The sequence below is a fragment of the Dromiciops gliroides genome, chromosome 4 (assembly GCF_019393635.1).
Source record: "Dromiciops gliroides isolate mDroGli1 chromosome 4, mDroGli1.pri, whole genome shotgun sequence".
Classification (NCBI taxonomy): Eukaryota; Metazoa; Chordata; class Mammalia; order Microbiotheria; family Microbiotheriidae; genus Dromiciops; species Dromiciops gliroides.
The window spans coordinates 161,076,136-161,092,737 of record NC_057864.1 but is presented as its reverse complement, the minus strand read 5'-3'; the positions used below and the strand labels follow the sequence as shown (position 1 = coordinate 161,092,737).

Genomic DNA, 16,602 nt, shown 5'->3' with positions numbered 1-16,602 from the left:
CATTAGCTCTATGGCCACAGTCAAGTCATTTATAACATCCCCCAATGAAACCATTTTCTCACATGAAAAATGAGACTAATAATACTTGGTCTACCTACTTAATGGGAGTGTCAAGAAAAGTAAAGGAGCCAATAGATTGAAAAGCACTTAAAAATCAAAATACTGTACAGATAGCATGGAGAGACATGACAATACATACTGCTCAAATGTTAGCTCAACTACAGCCTGATTTCTTTCAGGCTTGAGCCTCTAGACACATGCTTATTTCCATGGCTACTCTCAAATGGTGAGCTCAGTGGCTGCCCAAGAAAGGTCCTTTCTTGGTGGGGCTAGGAGGAGGAAATGAAGCTTCTTTATAATAAGGTTGGCTTTTAAAAAGAAGTCATTCAGGATTCAGGAGGACCTGAGTTCAAATCCAGCTTCAGACACTTGACACTTACTAGCTGTGTGACCCTGGGCAAGTCACTTAACCCTCATTGCCCCCCCCCCCCCCCCCCGACAATGCTTGTAAAAAATAAGTTAAAAAAAAATAAAAGAAGTCATTCAAATTACAGGTGGTATATGTTGGTGTATGTAGTGGTGTATGTTGATATATGTTGCAGAGGTTTAAAACAAAATTTTTTATATTACTGTCTGTTCTGAATAGTCTAGCCAGAAGAAACCTTCCTTGTAACAAAGTACATGTAAGCAAAATAAATAGAAAAATTGACCAAGTATGACATTGCATACCTCACTCTCTACCTGTAGCCCATTACCTTTCTAGTGAGAGGTATCATTAGAGCTCTGGACTTAAGATTAGTCATTGCATGGATCTCAGTCAAGAAAAAGTCCGCAAGTCCCATCAGGTTGAAATAGGGGGGAAGGGGTGTTTGGTAAATTGAGCAGAGTGTTTGTTTGTAGGACGTTTCATTGCTACCTAGATTTTTCCAGATTGAATTTTGATAGTATCCATAGTCAGGGTTGGGAACAGGGTACTAGGATGATATGAATTCGTGTCTCTTTAATTCTCTAATTTCTGCTAGAAATAGGATTTTTTCTGAAAATGCCAAGTGCCCATGTCCCGCAGGTAATTGGAGATAAAAGATGTAAAAACATTTTGTAAAGTTAAAGAAATTCCTCCCCTCAAACTTTGCATATGTACGTGGTACTGACTTCCAAATTTCCTTGTTCCCTACCTCTTCGTTTCAAAGTGCTTCAGAATAGGTGTGGGGTTCAAAAACCAGGTTATAAGGCTCATTCCTTCCTGGCATTTGAGATGTCAACAAATCTTGTCCAGAATCTTCTTTTGGTTCATCCACAATGCAGTTTGCCCTGGCATGCCCAACAACCTCACTATTTTTCTCTTTTCTTTCTTCCCTCTCATATTTTCTCTTGTTTTTTCTCTGCATGGTTTCTGTCATTATTAGCCTTGAGGTAAGAACGAAGTTCCCTTTCTAGTTAGCAGCCCTTCCTCTTCCTTTACCTGTGGTCCTCCTGCCTGCTCTGGTCTTTTCCACTTTTCTGTCTGGAGAGAGACTCGAGGGCAGGGGTTGGGGTGGTTCCTTTGCCATGTATAAGTGGCCAACCCCATCCCTGGGCACTGTTTCCCCTTCCTGCTCCCAGGTTCCTGCATCATTCTTGTTTCTCCCTTGGCAGATGTCCTTGGTAGAAGTCTGCAGCTAATGAATGCCCTGTGGTTCGTGTGGGTGGTGTTCCTTCTCCCTGTCCTGTTAGAGATTATGGTCTCCTTTTCCATCCCCTACCCCTGCCCCATGCAGTGTGGAAGTGATCCGTCTCGGCCATAGCTACTTCATCAACTGGGACAAGAAGATGTACTGTGTGAAGAAGCGGACACCTGCAGAGGCGCGCACCACAACACTTAATGAGGAACTGGGTCAAGTGGAGTATATCTTCTCTGACAAGACAGGCACCCTCACCCAGAATATCATGATCTTCAATAAGTGTTCCATCTATGGGCGAAGCTATGGTGAGGCCCTAGCCGTGCTTGAGTTCAGACTATGGGAGGGGGTTGGGGGCACTAGCCCTCAGTTGGAGGGTTTTTTCGTTATTTGGGGAATTTGCTTCTCTTGATGTGGACTGCAGTGAAGCCCTATGAAAGGGTCAATTTTAAGTATCGTATGGGGTGGGTGATATGAGTAGTTCTTCCCTTATACTCTGTTCATGTTGTTGCCCTGGTCCTAGCTCCAGGGACAGGGCGTTCCTTGGCTGTCAGATAGGAAGCCTGAGAAACTGGCCATTGAGTGGCACTTCTAGGCTGAACTCTGAGTCTCCAGGTGGATCTGTAGGCAGTCCCTTCTGCCTGCTGCACAGGGGCCCTGTGAGTCTCTGCAATATGGCCTGGGCTTTTCCTATGTGATTGGCTGCCGTGCTGTAGCGGCCCTTGTAGCTGAGCTGCTGGCACAGCATGGAGAAGAGCTGATGTTTTTGCAGAGCTTAAGTCCTGTAGTGACTGCTTCTTGCACTAACCTTAATGTAATGGCCATAATTTGGGTTTGTTTGTGGTTTTTTTTAAGTGTGGACCTTTTAGAGTGAGAGGCTTTTGGGGAAGCATGGATAAGAGTTGTGTATGGGGAGAATTTTGTGAGTTGGGTGGAGTATGGGATGGCGCCTTCAAAAAGTCTGTACAAGTTACTGCCCCAAGTTGCCCTTAGAATTAGTTTTATGGTGTAAGTAATTATTTTAGAAAGATTTGGGTTGAAGGTTCCATGTGCCTGATGGAAACCTTCCCTTTACCCCTTCCCCCCCCCCCCGCCCCCTGCAACCTTCTTGCTCTGAAATACCAACTCTAATGGTCTCTCTTTATCTCTCTTCTGGAACATGTGTGGTTGGCAGGTGATGTCTTCGATGTCCTGGGACACAAGGCTGAATTGGGAGAGGTAGGGCCCAGGCTCATTTATTATTCCAGTGAAGTCATTAAACATGGACAAGGTTCAAATGTATAAACTATTCTAGCTAGGAGTAATCTAGGGGAAGTATTGGTGGGAGGAAATATGGGAATGCTGACTTCTGGTCTGATGACTAGTGCTACCCTGTACCTCATTAATGGCCTGTCTTCAGGCACTGAAGGGAAGCAGCTAGGCCTGCTTGAAAGCATGATAGGTTTGGCAGTAGGAGAGCAAGCTTGGGGTGCTCACTGATGAGGCATAGGATAGGGGGCAATACCTTCATTGGAACTCAGCTGAGCTACCTCCCTGATTATGGACCATGTGCCCACTCTCACACTCAGCTTATGTCTATTCTAGAGGCCTGAGCCCATTGACTTCTCTTTCAACCCCCTGGCTGACAAGAAATTCTTATTCTGGGACCCAAGCCTGCTGGAAGCAGTGAAGGTGGGGGACCCCCACACTCATGAGTTCTTTCGACTCCTTTCACTGTGTCACACAGTCATGTCTGAGGAAAAGAACGAAGGTGAGGAGAGGAGCTGGACTTAGTTGTTCCTATTGGCTCATTTGTTGCTTTCTTCGGGTTTCTATTCTGCCATGAGTCCAGTCCAGGCTCAGGCTTCCTGGGTATGGCAGCATGCTTGGGTGACTGATTATTCAGAGTCAGCTTGCTTTGTCCTCACCAGGGGAGCTGTACTACAAAGCTCAATCCCCCGATGAGGGGGCATTGGTCACTGCAGCCAGGAACTTTGGCTTTGTTTTCCGTTCACGCACTCCGAAGACCATCACCGTTCATGAGATGGGCAAAGCCATTACCTACCAGCTCCTGGCCATCCTGGACTTCAACAATATTCGCAAACGCATGTCAGTCATAGGTGAGGTCACGGGCATGGGCCGATGTTGGGGGGTAGTTCCATCCTGCATTCTGAGGAGGTCTCACAAGGGTTACTTGAAATCTAGTGTCAGAATATAGGAGAGGACATTATGGGAAATCTCTGCCTGCCTGAATTTTTCTGGGAACTTCTCTCCCAATTACAGTAAGGAATCCAGAGGGCAAGATCCGACTATATTGCAAAGGAGCTGACACTATCCTACTGGAGAGACTCCACCCATCCAATCAAGAACTACTCAATACCACCACTGATCATCTGAATGTGCGTGGCGGGGAGTAAGGGGAACTCTAACTTCCTGCCAGTTCTGAGCATCATTCTGGGGGCCAAAGGTTTTGACTCCTGCTTTTATCTCCCAGGAATATGCAGGGGATGGGCTACGGACTTTGGTCCTGGCCTACAAGGATCTGGAAGAAGATTACTATGAGGAGTGGGCAGAAAGACGACTCAGAGCCAGCTTGGCCCAGGACAGCAGAGAGGACAGACTGGCTAGTGTTTATGAGGAAGTTGAAAATGACATGATGGTATGGGGCACAGGGACCTGTGTGCTGGGGACTGTGGCTGGAAAACATTGATGAGACCTCACCTTTCTTCAATTGTGGTCTTTTTCAGCTACTGGGTGCAACAGCCATTGAGGACAAGTTACAACAAGGGGTCCCAGAGACGATTGCTCTTCTGACTCTGGCAAATATTAAGATTTGGGTACTAACTGGAGATAAGCAAGGTGAGACCACCTGTGTGAAGCAGGCTTGGATATTTATCTAACTTAAGGTTTTTTGTTTTTGTTTTTCTCCTGCTGAGTTGATCCCTCTAGTGAAAAAAGCTTGGGTCTGTAGATCTTACAAGCAGTCAAATCCTCTATTGAGTCTAAATCTCCTGAATTGCCCCCTTCCCATCTCCCAGGACAGGAGATTGTGCTCACTCCTCGTGTTTTCTGTCTATTAAATCTTGAGCTTCTCCCTTGCTAGAGACTGCAGTAAATATTGGCTACTCCTGCAAGATGCTGACAGATGACATGACAGAAGTGTTTATTGTCACTGGACACACTGTTCTGGAGGTGCGGGAGGAACTCAGGTGAGAAGCCTGAGGTGGTGGCGGGGATGGCCCTAATGGCTCCATAGTGGTGAGGTGGTGGAAATTTCCTTGTCCCTGTTTAGACCGAGTCCCAAGTTCTTACTCCCTTGGGAAATGCCACAACGCATGCTATCTGCTCAACCTGGCCTTTTCCTTTACCATGTTTAGGAAAGCCCGGGAGAAGATGATGGAGTCGTCGCGCACAGTGGGCAATGGCTTCTCTTACCAGGAGAAGCTTTCCTCTTCCAAGCTCACCTCTGTCCTGGAGGCTATCGCTGGAGAGTACGCCCTGGTCATCAATGGCCATAGCCTGGTAAGTGAATACAGTCCCATGGTGCAAACCTGAAGCTCTCCTGAGGCCTTCACCCCATGGCGTTTGGATAGGTCTCTCCATGTAGCTTTCACCTCTGCTGCAGAGGAAACTGGTGGTGGTTGGAGGAGGAGGAGGAGAATTTCCAGGTGGGAACCAGGGGAGTCTGAGACACGTCCTGTCTCTCAGGCCCATGCCCTGGAAGCAGATATGGAGCTGGAGTTCCTGGAGACAGCCTGTGCCTGCAAAGCAGTCATTTGCTGCCGGGTGACCCCTTTGCAGAAGGCCCAAGTGGTGGAACTGGTGAAGAAGTACAAGAAGGCTGTGACTCTCGCCATTGGGGATGGTGCCAATGACGTCAGCATGATCAAGAGTGAGCACTTGATGCCTTTGTGGGTGTACAGGCTGATGGGGCCTTTCCCTTTTCTGGAGTCTTTTAGGCCCACCTGATTCCAGCTCTTGGGGACAAGGTTAAAGGAATAAGGGAAGGCCTGGGACTGTGTTTGTGGATTTCCTGACCTTCCCACCTTTTCTCTCTGCAGCTGCCCACATCGGAGTGGGGATCAGTGGACAGGAAGGGATACAGGCAGTGCTGGCCTCAGATTACTCCTTCTCTCAGTTCAAGTTCCTGCAGCGCCTTCTGCTGGTGCATGGGCGTTGGTCCTACCTGCGCATGTGCAAATTCCTTTGTTATTTCTTCTATAAGAATTTTGCTTTCACCATGGTCCACTTCTGGTTTGGCTTCTTCTGCGGCTTTTCAGCCCAGGTATTGAGTGCTTATGGTTCTTCAGTGTGGCTGGCTTTAGAGAGGGGGTTGAGGAGTGCCTCTAACTTAGCAGTTTCTTTATTTAAGATGGTATACTCCCCTCAGCTGTCTTCTCTGTCCTCTCTGTTTCTATACACTTAAGCCTCTTTCCATCTCTCCCTTTCTACAGACCGTCTATGATCAATATTTCATCACGCTCTATAACATTGTATACACCTCGCTCCCAGTTCTGGCCATGGGGGTCTTTGATCAGGTATGGGATTGTTAATGATTAAGAATGCTTCACTGAATAATTTGGCACAGTTGGAACAATGTGACATTATATCAGCCACAGCCTGCTTATGTGGGAAGCAAGCTCACCTGGCTGGGGAGGACATGCACACACCACTCTGTGAGCTGCATGCAGTTGGCCTGTAGCTGAGACCATGTCTCCTTGTAATTGTTGGTTAAATGCCAGGGTGTCTTTGTGTGGGGCTGCATACAGCTGGCTTTAGACTAAATCCATTTGGCAGAGGATCTATCTGGGAGGGAGGAAAGGGTGGAGGCTAGTTTGGGGGCTGTTGTTCATTGACACCAAGGCTAAATTGAGGGTGGCACGTTTCCTGGTGAACCTTAAACTGTGACTACTCCAATCCCAGCATGAGTCACCCTCTTACAGGATGTACCTGAACAGCGGAGCATGGAGTACCCCAAACTTTATGAACCAGGCCAGCTCAACCTTCTTTTTAACAAGCGGGAGTTTTTCATCTGCATAGCCCAAGGCATCTACACTTCAGTACTCATGTTCTTCATCCCTTATGGTGTGTTTGCTGAGGCCACTAGGGATGATGGCACCCAGTTGGCAGACTACCAGTCCTTTGCAGTCACTGTGGCCACCTCACTGGTCATTGTAGTCAGTGTGCAGGTATGGAGCATCCCAGCATGCTTTGCACCTCCTTCCCCACCTTGACCCCTGGGTAAGGTTGGCCTTGTTCAATCAATTCCCTCTCTGGGCTCTTTCATAGTGGGGTTCCCTTGGCATGATGGTTTTGTTTCCCTGGTTTGTGGCCTGTGGTTTCCCTTTCTGCTTTTGATCCCCTTTCTCCTCCCCAGATTGGGCTTGATACAGGTTACTGGACAGCCATCAACCACTTCTTCATCTGGGGAAGCTTGGCTGTTTACTTTGCCATCCTCTTTGCCATGCACAGCAAGGGGCTTTTTGAGATGTTCCCCAACCAGTTCCGATTTGTGGGTGAGTTCCAAAGCCCCATTTTGGATGAGTAAGAGAACTAAATATTGCTGAGGGTCAGCCCAGCTGAGGACCACAGAGTATCTAGCCTATTACTTTATCATGTGTCAGTATTGTGTTACTAGCAATGTGGTAGGCACTGTGGCAGACACAAAGACAATTAAGTCATCTGAACCTTCAAGGAGCATACAGTCTAATGCAAAGCTTCTTAAACTATGGGTCAACCCCATATGGGGTGGCATAACTGAATGTAGGGGTTGTGAAAAACTTGGCAATGGTAAAAGGTTTTGTATACCTATTTTAGATACCTGTCTACCCAGGGTCAAATGAAAACTTATTGGGCAAAAAGGGGTCAGAAGTGGAAAAAGTTTAAGAAACCCTGGTCTAATGGAGAGAAGATTCACACAGATAAGTGCATTACGTAAGCTTGTAATAAAGGTGGTAACAGGATAAACAGTGTTCTAAGAATTCAGAGGAGAAAGAGAGCATTTGTGGTGGGGGAAATCAAGGAAGGCTTCTTGGAGGAGTTGACATTTTAAGTGACCTTTAAAGGATTTTGATAGGTAGAGATTGTGCCTGAGCAAAGGTCCAGAGGTGGCATCAGGCAAAGGATGGATAGGGAATGGTGAGTAGTGCAGTTAAACTTGTGCATAGACTATGTGTGGAATAGTAGAGGGAAGGGAAGTAGAAACGGTAGTTTTGGGCCAGAGTGTAGTTGTCCTCGAATGCCAGGCTAAGGAGTTTGAATGTTATGCAGTGCATAGTGAAAAGTCCTTAAAAGTTTTTGATTTGGGGACTTAGAGGATCCTGGTAGTCCATTCGGAAGATGAATATGGCTAGATGGATTCGAGGGGAAAGGACATAAAATTAGGAAAGGCTGTTGTTCAGTAGAGTGGTGACAGTTGGAATGAAAGGAGAGAATGAATGTGAAGGAAGAATGAACAGGACTTGCTGACTCAATGAATGTGGGGAATAAGGGAAGGAATCCTGGATTTTGATCCTAGATGACAGGAATAGAACTATGGAAGTCAGGAGATCATCCCTTGGCCTTTTCCTCAGCTTCCCCACTCCCATGAGCTGATGGTCGTTTTCTCCTTCCATAGGGAATGCCCAGAACACTTTGGCCCAGCCCACAGTCTGGTTCACCATTGTGCTCACTACAGTGGTCTGCATCATGCCTGTGGTGGCCTTCCGTTTCCTGAAGTTGGACCTGAAGCCTGAGCTTTCAGACACGGTGAGAGGCCAGATGTGTTTATGTGGGAAGGCCCAGGGAACGCTACTGCCATTTGCATGGTGGGCTTAAAAGGGAAGCATGTTGGGGAGCCCTCCAAGTATCTAGTTTCTAGACTGCCCAGGGATCAAGGATGGAGCAGTGATGGTCAGTTGCTCCTCACTCCAGATCCTTTCAATTCTGTTCACCCTCCTTCAGGCCAGTTCAGAGTTTTGGCCATAGCTGTTGTACCATCTCTGCTCCTTTCCATCTTTTAGATAACTTAATTCACTTAATCACTAGAGAACTCCTTACCCTCTCTCTTTTTTTTGTCATCCCTTAGGTCCGCTACACACAGCTGGTGAGGAAAAAACAGAAGGCCCAGCACCGATGCATGAGGCGAGTGGGCCGCACAGGCTCTCGGCGCTCTGGCTATGCCTTCTCCCACCAAGAGGGCTTTGGGGAGCTCATCATGTCTGGAAAAAATATGCGGCTCAGTTCTCTTGCCCTCTCTAGCTTCACCACGCGCTCCAGCTCCAGCTGGATTGAGACTCTGCGCAGGAAGAAGAGTGACAGTGCCAGCAGCCCTAGTGGCGGGGCTGATAAACCCCTCAAAGGGTGATGGCCACAACCTGGGATACCCCTGTGGTGGTGACCAGGGATGTGCTGAGACTCTTACTTTGCTTGGGTGCTGGACTTAGCACCTAGCTACCAGCCTGGCACTAAGGAAGCTGTTTCTGCTTTCCCTTTTGCTGGGTGGTGTTCCCCTTTGGTCTTTCCACCACCATTCTTTCCCTTCCTTTTTGCTGATCCCACCAAGAATGGCTGAGAATATCCTCAGCTGAGGGGGCTCAAAAGTATGCCCGTGGAGAGGATGGAGGTACCGAGAGCAGAGCTGGGGTCAAAGAGGACCAGTTTCATGAGGGGAACACAGACATGGAACCAAAAAGAAAAAAAAGAGAAGGCCCGATTGCAGAAAGAGAGCTGTCCCCACTCTGCCTGGGAGTCCACAGCTTGGGTGGATGAAAGGGGAAAGTGGGACTCACTCAGTCTCCTTATTTTTTTACTCCTAATCCTTAGAGGGGACCGCAAGATCCCCTGTTCCTAAATTACACAAGAATGTATTATGCTGGGAAGCCTGGAAGCTTTGGGGGCCTGGGGCCCCTCACACCCTGTCACGTGTCATCTGTAGGCTCATGTTTGTGTTTGGTTTGGTTTCTTTTCTTACTTGGTAAGTGGAGGAGGCCTTTAATAGTGATTTCTATGTTCTGGTTGGTATCCTGACTTCTGGGGAAGAAAGTTGGTGCACACTGTGCTCCTCTCAGAGTCTAGGCCCCATGTGGGTGTGGAGGCATACGCAGAAGAGCTGTTATCTGAGGGCATTTGTTTTGGCCCATATAGCAGTTCAGGAGTAGCTTTGGCAGTTCTGGGGATAGCTTACCTAAGGGGCAGCCTGGAGGGGATGCGTTGATCCTTTCCCTCAATTTGGGGGTTCAAGTGCAGCACCCTCCTGTTTTAGCACCAGGCCCTTGGGGTCCTTGCCTGCACCCCTGGGCACAAGGACCATATGAGTGCTGGCTGGGGCCTGTTACTAAGTTGCAGCCAAGAAGAACTTTGGCTCAGAAGAAAAAAGTGGGGGCTTTTCTTTATTTTTAGATCCAAAATATTTTGTAGTTAAACTCCTTCCCTCAGCACCTTAAATGTGGCTCTGTCCCAATCTCTGTGTGGAGGGCCTTGGTTACAGCAGAAAGGGGAACTTGACCCTGCTGCTCCTCATTCCTTCCCCTTTTTTCCCCTGAACGTGAATTTAGGCGATTTCCCCAATCCCCCAACAGCCCTGAGATGAGAGCATGGCTGGGCCATGCCCTGGTTCTAATTCATGCCCTGGCCCCTCCCAGCAGCCTCTGAAGGAACTGCTCTGTTGGGTCTAAGCAGTAGGTTGTTTCTTGTCCCCATCCCTCAAGTTAGAGGTTTTTTTGTTTTGTTTAGCAGGGCAGTGACGGTTAAGTGACTTGCCCAGGGTCACACAGCTGCTAAGTGTCAAGTGTCTGAGGCTGGATTTGAACTCAGGTCCTCCTGAATCCAGGGCCGGTGCTCTATCCACTGCACCACCTAGCCGCCCCATTATAGGTTTTATAAGAGGCGCAATGCCTAGCGCTCCAGGAGAGAACTCAGTGGACCTGGGCCAGCCCTGGAGTTGGCATGTACAGAACCCATGTTTGAAAGGACAGTTTGTGCTGTGCCTTCATCACCCACAGTGGCAGTTTTCCTCCGTTACCAAATGGACCTTGGGGAATCCCCTGCTCTTTGAGGGAAGGTGTGAGTTTTAGTGGTTTGGTTTGGAAGCCCGTGAGTGAGGAGGAGCTTTGCTGAGGCAAAGGGATGTGGGGCCTAGAGTGGACGGAGTCTGGAGAAGAATGGCCCTGTCAGCCTTGCAGTCTACAACCTTTACATCGTGTCTGTCTTTGTGTCTCTCTCAAGGCGAGAGTCTGATTTTTATACCAAAGAGGAAATGATTTTTTTATGTTTAGTTTGTCTAATATATATATATATACACACATATGTGTGTGTGTGTGTGTATATATATATAAATAAAATGTGTGTGTCTTTGTGTGTGTGTACACACACACACAGAGTTATATATTATTTTTGGTTCTCTCTCTTGTTTTTTAGGGAGGGGGGAAGTGCTAAGTTGCATTGAGCTGTAATTAAGGAACATTCCATATAATTTATGACACATTTCTATACTTGCAAAATTGTATCATTTTATGGGTATAAAGAGAAAGCCTTTTATAAAATTACTGTTTCTGAGAAGTCTGCAAATGTCTTTTTTTTCCCCTGATATTTAACAAGCTGGATTATGAAAGGATGATATCACTATGGACTAAAAAGAGGTTTTATATGCAACATTTAAACAAGGGTTGAAGAGATTAAATTTGATTACTATGGATGAGGTTATCCTCTTCCTTTCTGCTTTCCTTCCTCTGTGGAGCCTGGGCTTTACCTGGTATCTTAAGTATGGGTAATACCTGTGAAGGAAGATTACAGACACTGTATTCAGCTGATGTGAGAGACCCCTGGACCTTGACTTTCCCAAACACTAGGTAACATCCCACACCGGATTCATACTTCCCGCTCTTCCTAGGACTAAGCATTAAAAAGATAGGAGACCTTGTAGATCAAGGATTACTGTGATTGTAGTAAATGAACTTGGGAAATGTTAGTGAAGTCTCAGGAGCTTCTGTTAGAGGAGTAGGCTCGGGAAAGATTGTGCTGAAGATGTGAGGTGGAAGGACTGGAGATAGTGGGGAGGTGCCACATAGGTAAGCCATAGAATGAGAAACAAACTGTCCCGGTGGCCAAACATTTCTGTTTTCTTTCCTTCCTGCCCTTCCACTTCTCAACGCCCCCATCTCTCCAAATATTCAGGTTTCTCTTTTCCTTAATTCACCTGCCTTTTCGGTTCTTCCTTTCGCCCTCCCATTCAAAACACCAAATTGATTCTTTCATCTCATTTTGCTTCCTCCAAAAAGACACAAAAAGCCTTGATGGATTGAGAACATAAGAATGTATTATTTAAGTACTTAAAGGAGCCATAATTTGTTAGCGACCCACGGAGAGAGTAAAACCCCTCTATAATTTGGTGGATGGTGTGAGGATTGTGGTTGAAAAATTCATCATCCTGCTGCCAACCTGTGGGATTTTAGTAGAGGTCACCATAGCCAACGTTTACATAGTGTTTAGGGTTGACAAAGCATTTTGCATACGTTCTCATTTGATCTTCACAACAGATCAGAGATACAAGTGGTATTTTCTCCATTCTAAAAACAAGATTTGAGTTTCAGAGAAATTAAAGCAATTTGTCCATGCTCATATTCATGTAGCATGTAAGTATGAGAGGCAAGATTTGAACTTAGGTCTCATTTATTTCCAAGTGCACTACAAGCACATTGCCTCAACATGTAGCAGTAGAAATACCATATTGAGTCCACTGGGACCGTTTAGTCTATGTTCTGTCCCTGATCAGGGTAGTGAGGGACACTGTAAACAGCGTGGGGCAGTTTTCCACCATGAAGGTTGAGGTTGTCCACTGAACTTTGCTAATTTCCCATTGTGGCTCTGTGATCTAACCCTTCATTGAAGCCTTTACCAAGGCTTTTGTGAGCTTGTGGATATCTTCAGGCTATATAATTTCTTTCAATGAATGAAATGTCATCTGATTATTTTGACTGTGCTTGAGAATTGTGGCCCTCAGCTGTTTTCCTTCTACCTTCCCATCAGGATGAGGGAATAACTGTGCTGTCCACTATTCCAAATCTAATGGGCTAGCTATACAAGGAGTTGGCCTGAAGCAGTGGCCAGGGACCACAAGAAATGCCTATCCTTGATGTGCTATTAAGATTCATAGAATTATCACAGAAACTCTTTGGCTGAAGGGTAGACCATGTATTCAAACTCCTTGAGAATTCCTCATAACAAAACTAGCAATTCTACTGCACTCATGATTTTTCTTTCTTAAATTAAAGGTTCAGGGCCTGGTTTCTTGACTAGGGCTTATGTGACGAAGGATCATAGATTTAGAGCTGGAAAGAATGTTAAGTTGGTCATCTCATACAATCAAGGGATTTTTCATTTTACAAATGAAGAAGCTAGGGCCCAGAAGAAGTCAAGGGACTTGTTCCAGTTGATACAAAGAGTAACTAGAAAAATGGGGATTGAACCCAGTGCTCTTGAAATTGTTATGTGATTCCTTTCCATCTTGACACTTTTCTGAGAACACCAGGATTGAAGGTATCTTTCTTTACCTATGACTTAGGTAACCTATTTTGACCTTGAACTCTTAAGGTATGTACCTTGGGTCTGGGTTCTCTTATCAAGTGAGATAAGTTTGCTCCCCAAACCTGCAAAGTTTTCTAATTTCAGGTCAGCAGCTTCTTCCATCAGTGTATTTAGGGTTTTATATACTTGGGCTCTGTTTTCCTTATCCTCTCTCCTTAGAGATGTTGGCTGATTTAGGGAAAGAAGCAGTTGGCATTCTGGACTATGAAAGAATTCATCACTTTCTAATCCCTTTCCTGGGCTTAACCATTAAAAAAAAAGTGAGCAAGAGAAAAAGACTGAGCACATAGGGATCTTCTTTGGAAATGCCATCGTCTCTTGGAGAAGTATTTCCACAAACTGAGATGTGGCAGACCAGAGGAAAAGTTATTGGTGATTTTCCCTTGGAGAAAGTATCCTCCCTGGTGAGCTACGTCAGGAGGTTATGCCATCAGATTTCCTTCATTTTTAATTTTTGGAGAAGGCAGCTGGCCAGGTGGGGAGGAAGGTCCCTTTGGCCAAGATGGCTGGGCACCAAGGAACCAAGAGTGTGTGAATGCTTCAGTTCTGCAAGTTATGGGTCTCCACAACCCAACTCCAGCATATCTTTGGAAATTAATTTCATGTTTCTACCTTTCATGTTCTTTCTTTCTTTTCTTTTTTTTGGTGAGGCAATTGGGGTTAAGTGACTTGCCCAGGGTCACACAGCTAGTAAGTGTTAAGTGTCTGAGGCCGGATTTGAACTCAGGTCCTCCTGACTCCAGGGCCAGTGCTCTATCCACTGCACCACCTAGCTGCCCCCTTTCATGTTCTTTCTATTCCAGCCAAACTGGCCCACTTATTGTTCTTCAAATATAGTATTCCATCCCCTGATTCTGCCTTTACAAAGGCAAGTGTAATCCTGTAAGGTTGTTTGTTGTTCAGTCGTTTTTAGTCCTGCCCAACTCTTTGTTACCCCATTTGGGGTTTTCTTGGCAAAGATACTGAAGTAGTTTGCCATTTCCTTCTCCAGCTCATTTTACAGATGAGGAAACCAAGGCAAACAGAGTTGTGACTTGCCCAGGGTCACACAGCTAGCAAGTGTCTGAGGCCAGATTTGAATTCATGAAGATGTTTTCCTGACTCCAGGCCCAGCACTCTCTCCACTGTACCACCTAGCCACCTTAGAATCTTTATTTTTGTTCAAAACTCAACTCATGTACTATCTCTTTTCTTTTATAGTCCTCAAATATTTTATCTTAAATAGCAAATTTCTACTTTCATGGAGTTGCAATAAGCAAAAAAAGTTTACCAGGAGGTATACACATCTAAGAGGTTTCATATAGCATATTTCACTTTTTCTTTTCCTTCTTCTGGATTTTAAACTTATCCTGGTGTAAAGATCAATCATTAGAAATTACTTCTATATAATAGGGAACCTTATAAATTATCAGTAAGACTGTTCCTTGTCTAGGAATTTCACAACCCATAACAAGCTCTTTTCTGGCAAGTTTACAAATTAAGGGGAGTCTTTTTTTTCATGTACTACCTCTTACAAGAAGCCTTTCCTGATGCTCCTTGTTAGTCTTCTCCCTCTCTTATTGCGTCTATATTGCCAATTTACATGTTGTTTTCCTCTCACTAGAATATAAGATCCTCATGTGAATAGATATGTTTTGTATTTGTATTCCTGACGCCTCTCACAGTTTCTTGTGCACAGTAGGCATAGCTAGGTGGATCAGTGGTTAAATTGCTGGGTCTAAAATCCAGAAGACCTCAGTTCAAATCCAGTCTCAGACATCTACTAGCTGTTCAACCTTGGACAAGTTGCTTAACCTTGGTTTCCTCATCTGTAAAATGGGGATACTAACAGCACTTACCTTCCAGGGCTATGGCAAGGAGCAAATAAAATTTGTAAAGCACTTAACACATAGTGCCTGGCTCATAATGGGTTCTCAATTAGTGCTTGTCCTCTTTCTTCTGGTTGGATTGGATTGGGGGCATATAATGTGCATGCTATACATTGTGGTATAGCAGAGAGACAGAGACAGAGAGAAAGACAGAGAAATGGTGAGAGAGACAGTGAGAGACAGAGACAGAGAGATCGAGCTGATTTTTAGAGTATAATAATCGAGCCTCTGACACATATTGGCTATGTGACCCTGGGCAAGTCATTTAACTTCCCAGTGCCCAGAGGCAACATTCCAAAAGGATAGAACAATGAACAATTGCTGATCTGCATTGTTAAGGGGAATTTTCTCATGGGGGCTCCCTACACAGAAGGAATCAGAAGGACCAGACAAGAAAAAAAGGGGCTGGGGGGAGTAAGATCATTGATGTAAATGTAGCATGTGTGTATGTGTTGTGGGGGGGGAGGAAACAGGGTTTCTACAGAAGCAAACAATGTGTGACTATATCAGGGTTCTTTTAAGGAGACCAAGAAAGATTGGCTGCCTGCCTAAACCTCACAGGATGTTTTCTTCTTGGTGGGGTTATCTTGGGTCTCTAGAATCTAGTCCTCAGGTTTACAGATTCAGGAACATTATTACTCACAGTATTCAGACTCTGGGTTATTATTTCATGTTAATCAAATTCACAAGAGACTAATAAATCTGCAGACCAATTTATTTATTTTTGTTTGTTTTGTGGGACAATGAGGGTTAAATGACTTGCCCAGGGTCACACAGCTAGGGGCCAATTTCTTAATGTATACTCAGAACCATGATGAGCCAAATGTACAAAACGGAACTCACCCTCTTTCCCACAAAATCCATTCCTCTTTCTAACTTCCCTATTTTTTTGAGGCCATTACCATGTTTTTCATCATGCAACTTTGGGGTCATCCTTAATCCTTTCTCCACCCCCTAACCCTCATATCCAATCAGTTGCCAAGTCTTGTTGATTTTAGAAGGTAAAAGGAAGAAAGGGAGAGCACCTGCTCTGTACTATGCTAAAGGTTTTGCAAATATCTCATTTGATCCTCACAACAATTCTGCAAGGTAGATACTATTATCTCCATTTTATAGATGAGGAAACTAAGACAGAAAGAAATTAGATGACTTGCCCAAGGTTCCATAGCTATTAAGTGTCTGAGGCCACATTTGAACTTGGGTCTTCCTGACTCCAGGCTCAGACTCTTTCCACTACTACCACTGTACCTACATACACTACAACATCTTTTGGCCTCTACCTCCCCCCTTCTTTCCCCTCAAACAGCTAGCACTCTAGTTCATCAACACATCTTGCTGGATTATTACAATAGTTTCTTTCCTTGATTATGGTTTTCAGGTAGACCAATAATTTTCAGATTATCTCTCCTGGACCTATTTTCCAGGTCAGCAGTTTTTCCCAGAAGATATTTCACATTGCCCTCTTTTTTTTTATTCATTTGGATTTGCTTTATTATGTCTTGGTTTCTCATAAAGCCACTAGCTTCCATTTGTTG

General features: G+C 45.2%; 1 protein-coding gene across 4 annotated transcripts in view; it reads left to right on the top strand.

Annotated features, from left to right (window-relative positions):
- ATP8B2 (ATPase phospholipid transporting 8B2) overlaps positions 1–11,174 on the top strand; it is a 28,213-nt gene extending 17,039 nt beyond the window's left edge. For 3 of the 4 annotated variants that reach the window (XM_044002616.1, XM_044002615.1, XM_044002614.1), the window contains 16 exons: positions 1,758–1,966; positions 2,833–2,876; positions 3,243–3,408; positions 3,569–3,757; positions 3,921–4,036; positions 4,132–4,296; positions 4,385–4,496; positions 4,741–4,846; positions 5,015–5,159; positions 5,346–5,529; positions 5,699–5,922; positions 6,092–6,175; positions 6,581–6,826; positions 7,015–7,153; positions 8,254–8,384; positions 8,704–11,174. In XM_044002616.1, the coding sequence (XP_043858551.1) occupies positions 1,758–1,966; positions 2,833–2,876; positions 3,243–3,408; positions 3,569–3,757; positions 3,921–4,036; positions 4,132–4,296; positions 4,385–4,496; positions 4,741–4,846; positions 5,015–5,159; positions 5,346–5,529; positions 5,699–5,922; positions 6,092–6,175; positions 6,581–6,826; positions 7,015–7,153; positions 8,254–8,384; positions 8,704–8,982 (2,539 nt within the window). In that variant the 3' untranslated portion in view covers positions 8,983–11,174. Of the gene's footprint in view, positions 1–1,757; positions 1,967–2,832; positions 2,877–3,242; positions 3,409–3,568; positions 3,758–3,920; positions 4,037–4,131; positions 4,297–4,384; positions 4,497–4,740; positions 4,847–5,014; positions 5,160–5,345; positions 5,530–5,698; positions 5,923–6,091; positions 6,176–6,580; positions 6,827–7,014; positions 7,154–7,454; positions 8,385–8,703 lie in introns of those variants that run through there. The other variant, XM_044002617.1, reaches the window with a different exon arrangement.
- The last annotated feature ends 5,428 nt before the right edge of the window (positions 11,175–16,602 follow it).